Source organism: Bufo gargarizans, chromosome 1 (genome assembly GCF_014858855.1).
Source record: "Bufo gargarizans isolate SCDJY-AF-19 chromosome 1, ASM1485885v1, whole genome shotgun sequence".
Lineage (NCBI taxonomy): Eukaryota > Metazoa > Chordata > Amphibia > Anura > Bufonidae > Bufo > Bufo gargarizans.
The window spans coordinates 51086416-51105525 of record NC_058080.1 but is presented as its reverse complement, the minus strand read 5'-3'; the positions used below and the strand labels follow the sequence as shown (position 1 = coordinate 51105525).

At 43.7% G+C, this 19110-nt stretch overlaps 1 protein-coding gene across 1 annotated transcript in view; it reads left to right on the top strand.

The window, feature by feature from the left end:
* GFRA4 (GDNF family receptor alpha 4) overlaps positions 1–16278 on the top strand; it is a 385411-nt gene extending 369133 nt beyond the window's left edge. The window contains exons 7-9 of the mRNA XM_044278104.1: positions 3902–4036; positions 13935–14092; positions 15811–16278. Of these exons, the coding sequence (XP_044134039.1) occupies positions 3902–4036; positions 13935–14092; positions 15811–15954 (437 nt within the window). The 3' untranslated portion in view covers positions 15955–16278. The remainder of the gene's footprint in view (positions 1–3901; positions 4037–13934; positions 14093–15810) is intronic.
* Positions 16279–19110: the final 2832 nt, after the last annotated feature.

Sequence of the window (19110 nt, the reverse complement as noted above, 5' to 3'; positions counted from 1 at the left end):
CTGTACTCAATTGAGAGGTTATAGGCCACCTCCAGCAATGGGCCATCACCAGAGATGTAACTTTTAGCTTCTGGGCACCAATGCAAAATCTTTAACAGCAAACCCACCACTCTTTTGTGACAGAAGAGACTTTGGACATCCTCCAGGCACCAGTACCCAGGTGCAGTGGCTACCTATAGATGCCTATAGCTACACCCCTCATCCTAAGGCACTGCCTAAATGCCCAAACCAAATCATTTAATAGTGAAGAGTTTAAGAAAATCCCTACAGAGGCCTACACAGTGGGAACCCAACAAACATCTCCAGATATCTGAGCATCCTGGAGCAGCCAAGCCTTAACTTTAAGGTTTGAGCTGGGAGTATTAGAGCTTTCTCTTGTATCAAGCCATGTAGATCTGCAGCCAGGACCTGGACTACTTCTTTTCAGAATTGGAAAACATGCCAAAAAGTAGAAGTAATGGGGACTAGGGAGCCCAGAGTCTCATACTTAAGAGGTTGTCCCAGCTGGACCTACTGTAGACAGAACAAAGCCGCCTCGGGAGGCAGGCAGTGCAGGTCTCCTGGAGCCCATATAGGTAGGAGACCCAAATTGGGTCCTCCATGTGCACCTACTTTATTCCCACAGTGACCCTCCCATTATCTAGCAAGGGAACTGGGAAAGTCCTTTTTTGTTTTCCAAGAGGTGGTTAGTAAGATACAATCATGCAACTGTCCTGTTACAAGGATGACATGGTGTCAGGTACTGGTACCAGTAGGAGTCTCCATTTGCTCTAGTTATGGGATACCCTCCTCAATGTCCATACTGGTCCTGCTTCTGGAAAGGGTTGGTCCAGGTGGGACAGATTTCATGCTCAAAGGCTTTCCTATATTTCATCCTATTGTTCTCATTATGCAGTTCCATAGATTAAAGTTAACCCTTGCTGCTTGTTCAGGAGTGGAAGCTTTCAAGAAGGTGACTGGATACGCACTACAGTAAGAATCACCTGCAGGAAGGATTTGTGTCTGAGCCGATAATCTACCCTGATACAAGCTGCCCTGTAGTTCAACCCCGAGCTGCAAACAACAGCAGCTGTCAGCCCTGGCAGAGCGGCTAATGCAGGCGTGCTGTTTGATGCCTGCATGAATTGCTTAGACCTGTCCAGTGAATTGAGATGTTTGGTGGTGTTTACGGTAAATGTTGGGGCACCGTCCTAAAGTCTCCAGTATATTGCTCATAAGAAAAGATAAGAAAGAAATGTATAATGGCATGTTACCAAGCCATTTATAATCACCGTTGTGTCTGACCCCCTACAGTTACATCTTGGAGAGAGCATTTCTTCTCAGTGTCTCCAAGCTTAAGATGCTGACTGGATGTACTGGAGCATACTGCTTCTGACTGGCTTGAAAAAACTTAGGGGCTCGTTTACTATTAGAAATACGGTTAGTTGCGCCGCAATCTGCGACTTTTCCCTGCTCACGCCAGGTCTTAAATGCCGATCTTAATAAATGAGCCCCTTAGGATTTTGGACTGCGTGACAAACCTGGTCACACTATCAAAAGAGCAATTTCTTAGAAGAATGGTTCAATTGATCTAAAAACATCTCTTGCATCTGCTCTGCACACACACATTATATGCAGTCAAGGCCCACCCCATGTAACAGGCTTATGCATCTGAATCCTCAACCCTGCTGCTCCGCTCCTCGTCCTCTATTTCTCCATTTGTTAAGGTTACATTCATATAACTGTATGTATTTTGTGGTCCGCGAAATACAGATGACGTTGTGTGACTTCTGTGTGGCATTGTTGTTTTTTGTTTTTTTGAGGACCCATTGACTTCAATGGATCCATGGTCCGTATTTGTGGCCAAGAAAAGGACATGTTCTATCCTTTTCTGAACAGACATACGGATGCGGAAAGCACATGGAATACATCCATATGCCTTCCACATCTGTATGTCCGTTTCGCAAAAGATAGAACATATCTATTCTTAGCCACAAATTCTTCTTACTCCACTTCTCTTATTCTTCTTTTTTCGACTTCTCTTGCTGTTCTTCCACTTCTTCCTTCACTTCGTATGCTTCTTAATCTCCCCTCTCTTTCCTCCACCTGTCCTCTCTATTCTCCTCCCCTCTCTTTTCTCCACCTCTCTTGTCTGTCCTCCACATCTCCAATCTTCCCTCTACTTCTTCTGATTTCTCCACCTCTGCCCTTGTTCCTCCATTCTTCTCTCATTTTTCCACCTCTCCTGTCCTTTCCCTTAATTCTCCTATTTCCCATTTCTCCTTTTGTTCCTCCACTTCTCCTCTCATTTATCCACCTCTCTTGTGTTCCTCCATCTATCCTCTCCTTTCTGGCACTTCTCCCCTCACTCTTCTATTTCTTCAGTTATTCTTCCACTTCTCTCGTTCTTCCACTTACCCTCTTATGCTGCCTTCTCATTCTTCCGCTTCTTCTAGCATTCCTCTATTCTCACCTTTTTTCTTGTTCTTCCATCGCTCTCCTTGTTCATCCACCTCTTATCTCATTCTTCTGCATCTCAGTCTGCTTTTTGTTGCCCCAATTTCTGCACTAGTTTCCAAATAGCAACCCAACGCAACCTTCACTCTGCACACAATACTTTTTCTTATCTTCTACACCAGGCATCCTCAAACTGCGGCCCTCCAGCTGTTGTAAAACTACAACTCCCACAATGCCCTGCTGTAGGCTGATACCTGTAGGCTATTCGGGCATACTGGGAGTTGCAGTTTTGCAACAGCTGGAGGGCCGCAGTTTGAGGATGCCTGTTCTACACACATCCTCTCCTTCAGGACTTCACCCATACCTCTCCTCCTCACAATGAGAAAAGATCAGACACTTCTCTGCTCATCAAGAGTTTAAGTGCCACCTAAATACCCAATTGTTTAAAGAAGGGCATAATCCACCATGACCCTCACATCAATATCATTGACTTTTTTATACCGTCAGGGCCAGGTAGTAGGCATTGACTGCCATGGGCACCATTAGAGGCGGCCTTCACATTTTTTTCTGTATTACTGTAGATGAATGTTACACCACAGATATAACATTCATACTCAGAAGAGCCAAATGTGCATGCTGTTGAGTAAACCAAGACACATAACTATCTAAATGATGGTCCACCCATCAGCTATCATGCTAAAGTTTAGAGACCCAAGGGGTAAGCATTTTTACATTTTCTTGGGCATCAACAAGGCCTGTCCCATCCATATCTCTGCATTTATGTATTCTGTTCCATTTGGGTTCCAGGAGCTTCAAGTTACATCTCTGAACGCTTTCTTCAAATTAGTTTGACGTGAGGTGGGTCTACAATCATGTCCATCCAGTGCTTCTGACTAGTAACTCTTTAGGAAGACTCATTTAACAATGGGTTGGGTTATTTCATATTGCACCGCCACATTTCAGCCCAAAAAATCGTCAAAATCCTGGATTGTTTTTTAGGGCATGTCCCAATTTTAATAGGTCTGCCCATTCCTTAGTTTAGAATATGAAGGACTTCTGCAGCAGCAGGAACAAGGACCCTGCTTTAAGTCTTTTTGTTTTATTCTGGACATACCCTATAGACTCCTCTCATATAATCTATAAAGTACCATGTAGATTATAAGCCCTCACGGGCAGGGCCCTATCTCCTTCTGTACCAGTTTGTAACCCGTCTTGTTTATGATTAGTGCAATTGTCTGTATCATGCATGTGCACCGCTTATCATATGTACAGCGCTATGGAATGAATGGAGCTTTAATAATAAATAATAATAATAATAATAAAGTACTCCAAATCCTCCTGTGCAGTGCTTCAGGAGATTAGTGGATACGGCCTCATGCACACCTGGATCCTAAACAGAAGGCATGATCTCTGTACACTTGCATAGCATATCTGGAACATCTGATGTTTCTGCTGTTATTCACAGGTAGTCCTATCACCCCCAACTATGTGGACAACTCATCCTCAAGTGTCGCCCCCTGGTGCACCTGTAACACGAGTGGAAACCGGCAGGAGGAGTGCGAGAACTTCCTACACTTCTTCACAAACAACATCTGTCTACGTAAGTAAATCTATCTATCTCATATATATCTATCTATCTCATATCTATCTATCTGTCTATAGAGAAAAAATATGGCAGCAATATAAAAAAGAAAAAGAAAAAACGGGTGCAAGTCCAAAGGGACTAGACTATTGCTCAATGTATATAAACAGCAAACAGGCAGCACTCCAAGAATAAAAATGAAGATCTTTATTCACCCATGTGGATATGCAACGTTTCGGCTCAACCCTAGAGCTTTTCTCAAGCTTGAGAAAGGCTCTAGGGTTGAGCCAAAACGTTGCATATCCACATGGGTGAAAAAGGATCTTCATTTTTACTCTTGGAGTGCTGCCTGTTTGCTTTTTATCTATCTATCTTTTTTTATCTATCTATTGTGGGGATTCGCTCTGGTAGTTAGGACTAGCGGATACAGTATAGAGGCAAAGTACACAGTTCTTGAATCAAACGGCGGTGATTATTTACACATTGGTGTATAACAAAATTCAGATAAGGTGTATCACAAAACACAGGTGACTTGGTGTTTGTTCACACACAAGGAAAGTCCATAAACAATAAAAGTCACCTTTTCTGCTGGGTGTTAATTCACATCCTGTTAGCCGTTCAGCCTCATCAAGTCCATAGGCGGCCTGTTCACCTTTAGAGGGGCCTTAGTCCTCCAGCCTGGCTCAAACCTCTAATACCAGCACAGCCCTCTGTTCACAGCATACAGACTCCTGAGCTCCACTGTCAGAAGGAGGTAAATCCACCCACCTGGCAGTGCTGGCTGGTTTTTATGCCTGGCAAAACCCACCCTGGAACATGGGGAGTAGTCACCCACCTAGCACTTTGACTACTCCCAGTAAGAGCCATCCCAGATTACCTAAAACAAACATGCTAAATCTCAAGGTGTCAGTTAGCAATAGCTGCTGCTGACACATAAAATACCGGCTCTTACTTCACCGAGGCCAGGAACCTCGGTGACACATACCCTCCATCCACGATTATTCCAGGTACCTTATTACATACCTCACCCCCTCCCCTTTGTTCAACCCTGAGGGGGCAAACACCTGCCATTCAGTATACCCAGGACAGGGCATCCGTGTTTGCCTGCAACCGGCCTGCCCTGTGTTCCACGGAGAACTTAAAGTTCTGTAAGGACAGGAACCACCTGGTGACGGGCATTTCTCTCTTTGGCCTGGCTCATCCACTTAAGAGGGGAGTGGTCAGTCACCAGGCGGAACTTTCTCCCCAACAAATAGTAGCGGAGAGACTCGAGTGCCCACTTGATAGCCACGCACTCTCCACTATACTATACCTGGTTTCGGCTGGGGTGAGCATGCGGCTTAAAAAGACAATGGGATGCTCATCCCCGTTGACTTCCTGAGAGAGTACAGCACCGAGGCCTACTTCGGAGGCATCTGTCTGTACCACGAACTCCCTATTGAAGTCGGGCGTTACCAAAACCAGCGGACCATCACTGATTTTCATCCCTTCAAGAGCTCTGTCAAGGGTGCAGCTATAGTGGCAAAGTGGGGAACAAATCTCATGTAATAGCCCACCATTCCTAGGAACGACTTTACTTGTTTAGAGGTGACAGGTCGAGGCCAATTTCTTATTGCCTCTATTTTGTTTACTTGAGGTTTGATCACTCCGCGCCCAATGACATAGCCCAGGTATTTTGTCTCGTCTAACCCTATTGCTCATTTTTTTGGGTTAGCGGTTAGTCCAGCTTTTCGAAGGGAGTCTACTACAGCCTGCATTTTGGGGAGGGGACTTTCCCAATTGCTACTGTGGATGATAATATCGTCCAGGTAAGCCGAAGCATACCGACGATGTGGTCTCAGCACAATGTCCATTAGCCTTTGGAAAGTGGCAGGGGCGCCATGCAGACCAAAGGGTAAGACATTATATTGATACAGCCCCTCCAGTGTGATGAAGGCAGTTTTCTCTTTGGCAGCCTCCATTAAGGGTACCTGCCAGTACTGTTTGGTGAGGTCCAAAACAGAAAAATAACATGCTTGTCCTAACCTCTCAATCAGCTTGTCTACCCGGGGCATGGGATACGCGTCAAACTTAGATACCTTGTTTAATTTTCGAAAATCGTTACAAAACCGTCCGGTTTGGGTATCAGTACTATAGGGCTGGCCCACTCACTTCTAGACTCCTCGATGACGTCTAGTTGCAGCATTAGTTGTACTTCCTCAGAGATGGCCTGTCGCCGAGCCTCAGGTACCCGGTATGGTTTCAACCGAATTTTGGCCAGAGGTTTAGTGACAATGTCATGCTGGATTATAGAAGTGCGTCCAGGGAGGTCTAAGAACGCATCTGTGTTCCTGCTGACGAACTCCCTTGCCTCGTGTGTCTGTTTAGAGGAGAGGCTGTCAGTAATTTTTACTGTGGCAGCCGCTTTTCTTGCATCAGACAGATGGGCCGGAACCTCTTCTCCTAGAAAACCAGGCTGCGGGCTGTCTTCAGTACAGGTTTCCCTATCTTTCCAAGGTTTGAGTAAATTTCTTGAGTACCTCGTAGCGCCCCTACCACCTAGCCAGAAACTTACTGTCCATGGTCGGCACCAGAACTAAAACCCGATCACCCGGGTTAAAGATCCGGACCCGAGCCTTCCGATTATAGACCCGACTCTGGGCTCGCTGAGCTGCCTCCATATGCTCCATAACAAGAGGCAAAACTGTCTCTATCCGATCTTGCATCTGGGTAACATACTCAATGACACTTTTATGTGGAGTGGGTTGTTGTTCCCACGCCTCTTTGGCCACATCAAAGAGACCGCAAGGGTGTCTGCCATATAGCAGTTCGAAGGGCGAGAATCCAGTAGAGGCCTGGGGTACCTCTCGCACTGCGAACATGAGATAGGGCAGAAGGAGGTCCCAGTCCTTCCCATCATTAGACACTACCCTTTTCAACACATTTTTTAATGTCTGGTTAAACCTTTCTACCAGACCGTCCGTTTGCGGATGGTAAACGGACTTCCGTAGTTGTTTTTTGTGCAGCAACTTACAGAGTTCCCTCATCACCTTGGACATAGAAGGGGTCCCCTGGTCAGTCAGAACCACTTTAGGTAGTCCTACTTGGGAAAACATCTCCATTTACTCCTTAGCTATGAGTTTGGCCTAAATATGTTGCAGTGTCACAGCCTCCGGGTACCGAGTGGCGTAGTCTAGGATGACTAAGATGTGTTGATGCCCTCTGGTAGACTTTGGTACTGGGCCTATGAGGTCCATAGCTATTCGGTCAAACGGTACCTCGGTAATCAGGAAAGGTACTAGGGGACTACAGAAATGTGTCTGGGGGCTAGTTATCTGGCAGGTTGGACAAGACCTACAAAACTCTTCCACCTCTCTGAATAGGCTGGGCTGTATGATCCTGAGTTTTCTGCAGCCCCAGGTAACCTTCGAGAACGTGTTGGTGGGCTAGATCTAACACGAGTTTGCGATAAGCCTTGGGGACCACCAACTGTTCAATAGGCTCACCCCGTAGTTGGTTTACCGGATACAACTTATCCTGATGAACCACAAAACGCGGAAACCCTGACTTTGCCCCAGGTTGTTGTGGTTCACCATCTACTATTAGCACATTTTCCCAGGCTTGGGATAGGGTTGGGTCCCGACGGTGGGCGGTACCAAAATTATCCCCGGAGACATTGAGGTCTGCCAATTCAGGACCCGGCGGCAAGTCCTCCACGTCTCTCACCATCTCACTTAGTGTCTCCCACCATTACACTGGTCCGGATGCCAGAAATAAAGCGACGACCTCAGCCCATTGATCTCGGGGTAGCTTCTCCCTCACGGCCACCTTTTCAAACACCGCCAGATAGGTTTCGACATCATCCGAGGGGGTCATCTTGGGGATCGCCGCACGGAGCGCTTTCCGGACATGGTGGACGCTCTGGGATGCTCCTGCCGCCTCTAAAGCCATCACATGTTGTAACAACAGCTAGTTTGTTTCTTGCTGCTGCTTATTAGCCTCCCACTGCTGCAGTTAGTCTCCATGAGGGTTTTCACGACAGCTTCCATTTTGTCAAGGGACACGGGTCGTAATCTCGCTGGTTTGATGTAAGAAAAACAACAAAAATATTTCGGCCTTCACGCCAGCCTCACTGCGCTTGCCCGCATCCTCCACCAATTGTGGGGTTTCGCTCTGGTAGATAGGGTAAGCGGACGCAATACAGAGGCAAAATTCAATTTCTTAACTCAAACTTCAGTGTTTATTCACACTTGATGAACCACAAAACGCGGAAACCCTGACTTTGCCCCAGGTTGTTGTGGTTCACCATCTACTATGGAAAGTTCTATTTTGAACGTCACCTTGTTGGCAGTTGCACAAAACAACACGTCACTTTGCAGTCTTTGGTGTTAATTCACACACAATGGAAAGTTCTATTTTGAACGTCACCTTGTTGGCAGCTCTGCCTCCAGTAGTCCACAGCAGGCTTTAGGGGGCCTGTTCCCCCTGCACATGGGTCTCAGCCCTCTAGTCCGGCACAAAATCTCAGATCCTAACACAGAGACTCAGCTGCTGAGCCCAGGTGCTGCCAAAACCCGGACCTTAAACTCTGGTCCGGTATTTGACCTCACCTATCTGGAAACCAACCCAGCCACACATGCTGGTATGAAAATACCTGCCTACCCAGACAAAACCCCTTGCTGTGTCACACTATCTATCTATTTATCTATCTATCTATCTCTAAATCTATCTATCTCATTATTATCTATCTATCATATACCTAACTATTTAATATCTAACTATCTTTCTATCAATCACCAATCTATTATCTAGCTCTCTATCTATCTATTTATCTATCTATCTCATATCTACAGTATCTATTATCTATCTGCCATTCTATTTGTCTATCTACCATATATCTCTTTATCTATCCATCTATCTATCATCTATCTATCCATCTATCTTATATCTATCTCATATCTATCTATTCATATCTCTCTCTCTATCTATCTATCTATCTACTTATCTCATATCTATCTATCTATCTATCGATCTCATATTAAATCAAATCAGCTTTATCGGCAGGACTAAATACATTTTAGCATTGCCAAAGCAAGTGGAAAATAATTGGGTAGGGTTGGGTGGAGACACATCCAGGGTGGGGATATAGGAGTCCATGGTATATCAGGCTCTTCTCAGTCCATGGCAGGCAGTAATATATTGTGCTGCTATGGCCGCTGTGTTCTCCTCTTCCCCCAGCAGTGTGGAGAGTCTCTCCTCTTCCTCCATGGAGGTGAAGTCTGGGCAGAGATCAGACAGTCTCCTGAAGTGAGAATCCCTCACTGCTGAGTATTTAGGGCACCGTAGCAGGAAATGAGCCTCATCCTCCACGGCCTCCTGGTCGCACTGCTGGCACAGTCTGCTTTCCCTGGGCTTGTACCTCTGTCGGTGATGCCCGGATTCAATAAGCAGGCTGTGGGCGCTCAGTCTGTACCGGCTCAGGATCTGTCTGTCTTTTGGATTGGGAAGTTTCTCCAGATATGGGACCAGTTTGTACTCCCTCTGCAGGCTCTGGTATACTGTCAGCTTCTGTGATGTTCGTATGTCGTTCCTCCAGACGCTAATATACTCCTCTTTACTCTTGTGTATCATCCTCTGGATTTCCCCCTTTGTCAGGCTATATTGGTTGGTGGCTTGGGCAGGCTGGGTTTGGGTGACTTGTTGCAGGGTGCTTTGTTTTTCTGGGGCTTCTTGGTGTAGCAAGGCTTTGTGATGGTAGGAGCTGGGACTGCTGCTATGCAGATAGGCTCTGAATGATAGCGCCTTCTTCTGGACAGCAAAGTAAAGTGAGAATCTGACCAGTTCTGCTCGACAAGTGCTGTTTGATGTGCTCCTGTGAACCTGGAGAAGGTGTTTTCAGAGTTCTGGGTGGAATAGTTCTGTTGGCCCAGAGTCCCACTTTGCCCAGTCTGGGTATATGTCTGGGCCCCAGACTTCGCTGCCATACAGGAGGGTTGGGGCGATGATGGTGTCAAGGATTTTAAGCCAGATGGTCACTGGTGCCTTAAGATGATACAGACGCCTTCTGATGGCATAGAAGGTTTTGCTCGCCTTGTCTTTCAGTGTTTCCATGGCTTTCTTAAAACTTCCTGCAGCGACCGGGACACGCAGGGAGAAACACGTGAGTCTCATGGTCCGATGGGGGTAGTAGTTGTTTGTACTCACAGTTAGGAGATGCCTCCCTGGATCGGCGTGCAGTGATGAGGAAGACAGCGCGAAATCCTCCGGGGCACTCTCCATTAGAGGGAACACCAGCCAGGTGGATGTTGAGGTGCCTTTGATGGTAATGGGTGTAAGGTGCTTTAGCAACTGGGCCCCTGGTTCGTGACGCCAGCACCGTAAGGTGCAAATGTTGAGAGTAGCAGTAGTAAGAATGAGGAGTCGTTTGTTGTAAACCAGTTGAACATTTACTGAAAATCAATAGTCTCTGGGCAGTTGGTACAGTTCATCAATTAAAAGTGTTTTTGTATAGCACAATTAATAATAAGTTCAGTTGTACTCCTATTATCAGGTAGTGGCAGTTGTCAATGAAGGAGTTGTCCCTTTTAAAGTAGACACTTTACAGGCAAGGATCCTGGTGGTAATCCCAAGTCCACTCTATAGCACTCTGGTACTAAAGTATGCTGATATATCTAGTTACTATGAGCTATGCTTAAAGGGCGATCTCCCTTGGGGCAGGCAAACACATCTGCTTCATTATTTGCAGGTCCCGGCACTCGGAAAGTTGCTCTCAGGCACTTGTGCTAATGAGGTCCATAAGCTGAGTTTAGCTGTAACCCTCGCTAGGCTCTCTGCATCTTTGTACATAGACTCACTATCTGGTGCTTGGTTGCTGTGGTTGTCTTCTCCAGGCTTGATCAGGGCCCAGAGGAAAGGAAAACAGTTACATGGGGACTTTAGTCTGTCTCTCTCCTCCATGAACTTGCTTCTCCTCCTCTCACCAACTACTAACTCCAACTAACTTTATTAATACACCAAAAGCTATATATATAGTGTGGTGCCAGCACCACCTAGGGGCGAATGGATGTAAATGACATTGCCAGCCAGATAATAGGAAATACCATACAATGCAAATAAACACATATATATTCAGATGTTTAAAGTGTTCCATTTACACACTGATGTGGGACGCTGCATACCCCACTGCTAAAAGATAAGTCGTCCTCGACGTTTGCAGTGACTGAAGCTGTGGATCTCTACGCCATCACCTGAAATACACCAAGTACATGCCACAAAAATACAAATATGGATATAAATATTGCAATGTACTATCATAACACTTCGATAGCCTCCTGTAATAAAGGGTTATGCACAACACCACATTCTAGGCAATTTATCACATACACATTTTGCATATTTCACATTAAGGTATTGCATATTATTGTACAAGATAGCAAAAAGGAATAATGGGCGTTGTTCTTCTTCTTTACTTGACGGGGACAAAATGGGCGGTGATCTCACATTTGGGCCAATGCAGTCCATGACATAGTCCTGAGACAAAGTCCATCCCTGATTTGGGGCATAAATAATTTGTAATCCAAAGAGTTAAAGTGAAAAAGTTTTTGATTTAAGAAGCTGTGCGTTGCATAGGATAAGGCACAGAAAAGACTTTTTGGGTACATGTCTTGAACGTTGCATAAACTTTTTAGTTTTTAAAGTCCCAGATAACCTGAGAAGGGGGTAAAAAATAGATAAAAATGGCACAAAAATAAAGTGCAACTGGGAAATTGCAGAATGATAGAGTCCTTGATAGAGTCTTTAGAAGGGCAAAAGGCTCCACAGGTGGCTTGGAGAAACTGCCAGCACAACGGCAAACATTAGAGTCCCTTTGACAACAATGTCTCTTGCTCCATTTTTAGTAATGGCCAACCGGCCTACTTAATCATAGAGGTCTGGAGGGCTGGGTACAACTGTTGGTGCAGGGCTTCCAGAGTCCCAAGAATCAGGGGATGAATCTCCTAGTACTCCCTCAATAAGGCGAACCATAGGCGCAATTGGAAGATGTAGTTTCCTCCTGATTTCGTCAGAAACAGAGAGTTCCTCTGTTTCTTTGATAACAATGGGCTCCGGCCCAATTTCGGGTGTCTCAGCAACTGTCCTTGTAGCTGGAACAATCATAACTGTGGATCCTGGTGCAGTTGAAGAGGTAACTTCCCTATGGGGTTGCTCACTTGACCTTTCAGTTGACAAAGGAACATGAGTCTCCTGACATTGCTGTACATTAAGCTGTAGCAGAAGCTGTACACAGTCCCAGGTAGGGTCCCTTGTTGGTATTGGCTCTGTAATTAATCATGATGACCTCCGGCGGCCATTTTAGGTTCAGTGCAAGAGTCCATTCACAGCAAGCAGTGATAGTGACACAGAAATACACTTTTTTTCCAGTTTTAACAGTGCAGTTCAATAACAGGTGACTAGTACTGCATGTCCATGCAACTCTCAATATATTTGGATAGTTCTGCAGCTCAATAAAAGCGTTTAACAAACAAAAGTCTTTCAATAAAGCAGGTGGGGCTTATTCTTACTATGTGCAGAGAATTTTGTATCCTGTTGGTATATAGTTTGCATAAGACACAAAGGATTTCATCCTGTTCGTGACGCCAAAATTAATGCAGCGACCGGGAGATGCAGAGGGAAACAATGGTGCGGCCATTGAGAATATGAAGTCTGAGGCTTCGACATAAGTTCAGCAATGTTCTGCCACTTTTGTTTACTGTGCTGTCATAGCTGTTCCTCTCAGTGTGTCACAGTCAGTGTCTGCTCCGAATATATAGACATTTCCGTCAGTTGTCAGGTAGTCTCTCTCCCTCCCTGTTCTTGCAGTGAGGTCTCCAAAGATGAGAACATTGCCCAGGGCCTGAAAATGGGATTGAAGTATGGAGAATCTCGTGGAGCTATGTATGCTGCCCAGGGGTAGACATATTTATCTCATATCTATCTATCTATCTATCATATATTTAACTATTTAATATCTGTCTATCTTTCTATCAATCACAAATCAATCATCTATTTATCTATCTATCTCATATCTATCTATTATCTATCTGTCAGTCTATTTGTCTATCCATTTATCTACCACTTATCTCTCTATCTATCCATCTATCTCATATGTAGCTATCTATTCATATCTATCTATCTTTCTATCTAGCTATCTCATATCTGTCTATGTATCTATCTCGTATCCATCTATCATCTATCTATCGTATATCTAACTATTTAATATCTGTCTATCTTTCTATCAGTCACCAATCCATCATCTATTATCTATCTATCTATCTATAGATAGATAGATAGATATATGTAGATAGATAGATAGATAGATAGATAGATGTAGATAGATAGGAGATAGACAGATAGATAGATAGATGTAGATAGATAGATATATAGATAGATGTATAGATGGATAGATAGATAGATAGATAGATAGATAGATAGATAGATAGATAGATAGGCAGGCATAGATTTTTCTCAATTTCCTGATTTCATAGTCTGGAAAGTTCTAGAAAACTAAGCCCTGCGGGGATCAGACATTAGTGTGGGGCAGCAGCTGTGTGGCGGGGACCGTGCGCCAGGTCTGTTTGGATAGTGGAAAGATTAATGTTCTGCATTTGCCTTTTTGATTCAATCACTGGCCTCTTTAATGGCTCCGGCAATCATCGGTGAGCGCTCCTTCCTCTTTCGCAGTTGAACATCTGATCAGGTTTGCATAAAACTGATTTCCCTACAAGCCGGCTAATGGCGGCTGTGAACTAAACCCTGGTTTATTCCGCTTCAGCAACGAGTCCTATTATATCTTGTCGATTTTGTATTAGAAACTATTCCATCCCAGAACTATAGGTTTTTATGGTGTATTGTGCCTTTACATAAGTTATGACTTGTTAACTTGTTTTTTGCTTCATAGAAAACTCTATCCATGCTTTTGGCAATGGGACCAATCTAAACCTGGCTCTGAATCCATCCGTGGCCTCCACAACTCCCGGGCAGAAGGAAGAGAAGTATGCCAACGTCTCTGTCCCTACAGTAAAGGAAAGTGTCCATGTCTATGTCCAGCCCACCAAGGTGAGAGGAACCTCTGCTAAATCTTCGACTCGGTAGAATTTATTTCTGGATATTTTAATATGATCAGTGGTTAGTGGCTTTTTTGATGCTCACGGTATTTAAAGGGTGTGTATACTTTTGCAACCAATTTTTTTGTTCCTTGATTAAAAAATCTCCTTTTGTGTCTACAGCTTCTATGCAGACCTATGCGTCTCCATGGTTACAGACTTTAAACCCTTTGTGTAATCCTACAGTCATGTGTTACCCTCTTCCACCAGCTCTTCTTCTACTGTCTGTAGATCGCCAAGAAGAGGAGGCAGAGGGAGTGGAAGAACATCTGACTGTCAGGTCAGACTACACAGGGGTTGTTTGTAGTCTGTAAACATGGAGACACATAGCAGAAGGAACTGTAGACCTGAAATAGTAGGTGCTTTTTTTTTTATTCAAGACTATTTGCAGTTGCTGTATTTTTTATTCTTTTTTTATTTGCAACTGTTAAAGCACATTCTATAGGATCTGACTGCACAGGGTTTGTTCACAGTCTGTAACCAGTCTGGGACACAAAGGTCTGCATAGGAGCTGTATACTTAAATTATAGGACATTTTTAATCAATATTATTTGATTGCCAGTTACCTCTGTGCTTGCATAGTCTTTATTGTCCTATATTATATTGGTGTCCTAGTCCATGAATCCAGTGATGTACTTAAAGGCCATGTACACCTTTGGGGGCAATTTTTTTTATTATTGCATTTTACTTATTTTGAGCTAATATCAATTTTTCAATTGGCCTTTATTAACAATATTGAATCCTTTTTTTCTGCACAGAGCTGAGATGCTGTAGTAGCAGCCGGTGGATTTTCTGTCTTTTCCGTCAGTTGGGGAGCTGACAGGCTCCTTATCTCTGCTCTCTGACATTATAAACACTCATTAAAGCTCAATCCTTATCTTACTGGGAGGGATATGTGACCACTGCAGCCAGTTTCTGGCGGCATCCATGACCTGCTCCCCTTGCATCATGTGACTATTTGGATAACCTCTTATTTTTGTTATAGTAAAGTCTCTGCATTGTACAACCCCTACTTGATAAAAATAAAAATAAATCCCCTTAACAATAAACAGTTCACAAAGTGCCCCCTTGCTGAGATCCCAGCAATCATCTTGCAGTAAGCGTTCAGTTTGTCTGCACTGCCTCCAGAGGGCAAATGATGCACTACACTGTGCCATTTGAATTGATGGGTTGTCTGTGTGATGCAGAACAGGAAAGGTCATCAAAAGCAATGGGAACCCTATATAACTACTGTCCATTCTGGGCAAGAGATGTGGATCCTGAACAGAGGATAACCCCATTAATTAGGGTCCACGAATACAGGTTTTCTATTCTGAGCATACCCTTTAAAACTGATAAGCTCTAAAATATTAGAACCACTTTTTGGACTTTTGAGTTATTTGGACTAAGGGTCACCTTCCTGCTCTATATAAAATAAGAAATTGGAAAGGAAGAACGAGTCCTGTCCTAGGTGGGCGAAATTGGTGGTGTAGGTCAACTCCAAGTTAGGGAACACATTTTTCTTTCACCATTTGGATAATGCTCTTCTTTGAATACTACTGAAACAAACTTCAGTCCAAGTAGAAAAGTATTTTTAAGTTTCTTGTAATCTGGTCCTTTAACAAGAACGTCACATAGTAGTATGTATTATCACTATTATTGACTTATAACCATAATTTTTTTTTTTTTAAGGTCTCAAAGGAAGAGCCCTTTCTTGTAGGATCCAATGAAATCAAATCTGAAGTTTTCAACTCTCTTGGCCCATCTTCTAGTTCCCAGTGGATCAGCGGTGGATGTTCCTTGATCGTCACTCTATTTTTTCAAATCTTGATCTAAAGACGGCTGAGAGTTCCCAGTTTTACACAAAAAAAACACAAAAATTTCTGGGAGGGAAACAGAACTGTGTCTTCTCTATTTTTTTATGTTAATTCATGGTAATCTTCAAAGTCCTTCCTTTCATTTATCGTCTTTTGAAATAATGCGGAACATCTCTTTGAGTCTCGGACTGGACTTTTACACATTTTGGAAGGCCAGGTGGAAGTCACCTGGAGTCGTCTGGAACAATGGCTCGGAATTGGTGCCAGCCGTCCTATGGAGTCCTGTGGAGCATCTAAGACAGTACCCAGATGTCTACTGCAGAGTGCAAGAATTACAGATAAGCATAACTTGTGGTGAAATCAAAAACATTCTTTGAATAAATTGTTGATGTTCCTAAATCCTATAGTGTGTAGGAGAAAATACATAAAAGATCGAAAAAATCCTACAGACTCTTCTTTTCTACATTCTGGAGAGGGATTGGGTTGAGATGTGTAAATTTCATGTATGGATTCATCTTTTAAAGGGCAATGGAAGAGAAAGTTATACCATGAAAGACATGGATCCTCTAAGATGGTATCATCTCCTGAGCATCTCAACTGCTTGTGTTCCTTAAACCCTCTCACCGAACCTTTTCTTGTCGGTCATCTGAGACAATTTCTACAAGAGGAGATAAAACAGCGCTTTCACAATATAATGCAAATTTGTTTCATCTTATGTCTACAGAATTTTTTTTATTTTGATCATAACTTGGTTATTCTCCACCCCTTGGACTTTATTTTTCTTTATGAATTAAAGATCTAATCATTTTAACCCTCGATTTTCCCTTTTTTTCCATTTTGTTTTGGATAGTAGTATTAAATTGTACTATACAAATCCGGGTGTCAAATGTCCTTTATTTTCATTGTCTTATTTACATGTTTATGTGGGTGTATGGGTATGTCAATTCAGTTCAGACTTTTTTGTGAGCTCCTAGTAATGTACACCAGAGGACTATCGACTTCCAGAGGAACTTTAAAGGGGTATTCCCATCTGAGACAATGGGGAAATATCGCTAGTATATGCTCCCATTGTCTGATAGGTGCGGGTCCCACCTCTGGGACCCACACCTACACCAAGAACGGAGCAGGGATGGTGGTGGCCGGAGCACCTCAGGTTTCCCAGAGTCTTGCCACCACCAGCTGCACTCCCCGTAGTAGTAAATGAGAGCGCACCACGCTTGCACGGCCACCACTCCCGTTCATTTCTATGGGGCCAATGAAAATAGCCGAGCCAGCACTTGGGACCCGTACCTATCAGACAATGGGGGCATATCCTAGCAATATGCCCCCAATTGTCTGAGATGGGAAAGCCCCTTTAACTCACATCTTGAGAATATGGTATCAGCTGATAATTCAATATATTTTGGCAGTTCCTGACCTTTTTTTAATGTCTATGAGCATCTTAAGGGTTCCCTAAAATTTTAAGGCAATAAGTAGTTTGAGCGAATCGAAGCATCCTAAGTGGAATTCGGTCTGAAGTTTAAGAAAAATTCGATTAAACAAGAAACCGAATTTCCTCACACTTTATGGTAAATAATCAGTTTTTCCTAAAATGGCGGCTGCATGTGTTACAAAGTAAAAGTAAGAATCCCGGGAATGTGAGATCACCCATGATTCCATGCAGTCAGCCAATCCACAGGTAGCCATCCCTTGTGATGTCACAGCCGTATAAAACCCTGATACTGCACGGTCTCCGCCATAACCCTGTGAGCTGATTATAGGGAGAGATGTGGGAAAGGGTTAACTTCCAAGTCTTCACACTGAGATTCGGCGGAAATAATGTGATTAGGCCAGGGTGTACCTGATTTATAGGGATTCATGGCAAATTAATTGGAGAACTTCAGCAAATCGCTAAATCAAATTTTTCAAAACTTCGCTTATCTCCAGCGATAAGCACAGAAGTTGGGAATCCCTATATGAAGCTGTCAGGTGAGCAGATTACCTTCCAAACACAGCTCTGAGTGTTCACCAGGTCACCATCGCTGTTCATAATGTCACATTCAATGACATCACAGCCCAAGATGCAGTGACATCACTAGTTCCTATCTGGAGCCCTGCTTGATAGAAGACAGCGTGATATTCACTATTAAAACATACTTATATTGTTAGACTTAAAATCTTAAAGGTGCCACATGTCCTAAACGATAACAACTAAGGTTACCATCGATGGCAACCAACTTGCAGATCAGGTCCGATAAGTCAATAAAGAACGTCCACCGGACTGAATGGCTTCTGATGTTTTATTTTACCATCACGTCTGGTTTTGGATAGACAGCCAGTTGTAAAAGTCCTAGGATGCATCCTTCCCTTGTGTCTCTCAGAGCTACCATCCTGAAAAGGGTGACCCCAGCTGGAGCCAAGGTATTTTTGTGTCCCTGTTATACCTTATATGTAAAAGGAGACATATAGGATATACAGTAATACAGTAATAGAAGCACAAAAATACCTGGGTTTCATTTGAGGTCACCCTTTTCAGGACGGTAGCTCTGAGAGACTGCAACCTGGTATATACAAGGCGAGTGAGGAGCAGGAACAGTCTGTTAGATTTCAACATGGCCAGTCCATTTGTTCTTGGGTAGGTAAGCTTCCCCTGGCCACTTCTTATTCCACTCTCCCCAGCATCCATGTGTACTGTGGAATAGGGAGAGATAGCTGTAGGATTAAACATTACTTTGCTTGGATCCCCTTGTATCCCAGCTCATTGGTGGACAAACATTACATGCTGCAAATACGCCAGCTGCCATGACACCAAGCAGCCTAAATGCCGCTAGTGGTACAGTATAAGCCTTTTCTCTATCTACTGCTTATCAAGAGAGATGGAAGAAAAGGTTCTTATCTTATGATTCACTCCCATGAAGATTTAAGAGTGTCAGGAGGAAGAAATCCTTGGGTGATAGAGATATTAGCCCCATGAGACATATTTAAAGGTTTCTGAAGCTCCACCAGCTGAGTGCAAGACCCATAAGGAATGAGGAGCACAGCTTCCATTGTTGGTTGGAGGAATGCTTTTAAATATATCCTTATGTCTCATCCTGTTCACTATCCTTGAAGCTCTGCCCAAGTCATTCTTCTAATTTGCAAGGATAATAAGTTCAGTACAAGAGCTTTGTTGAAAACATTCTCAACCTGATTAGGT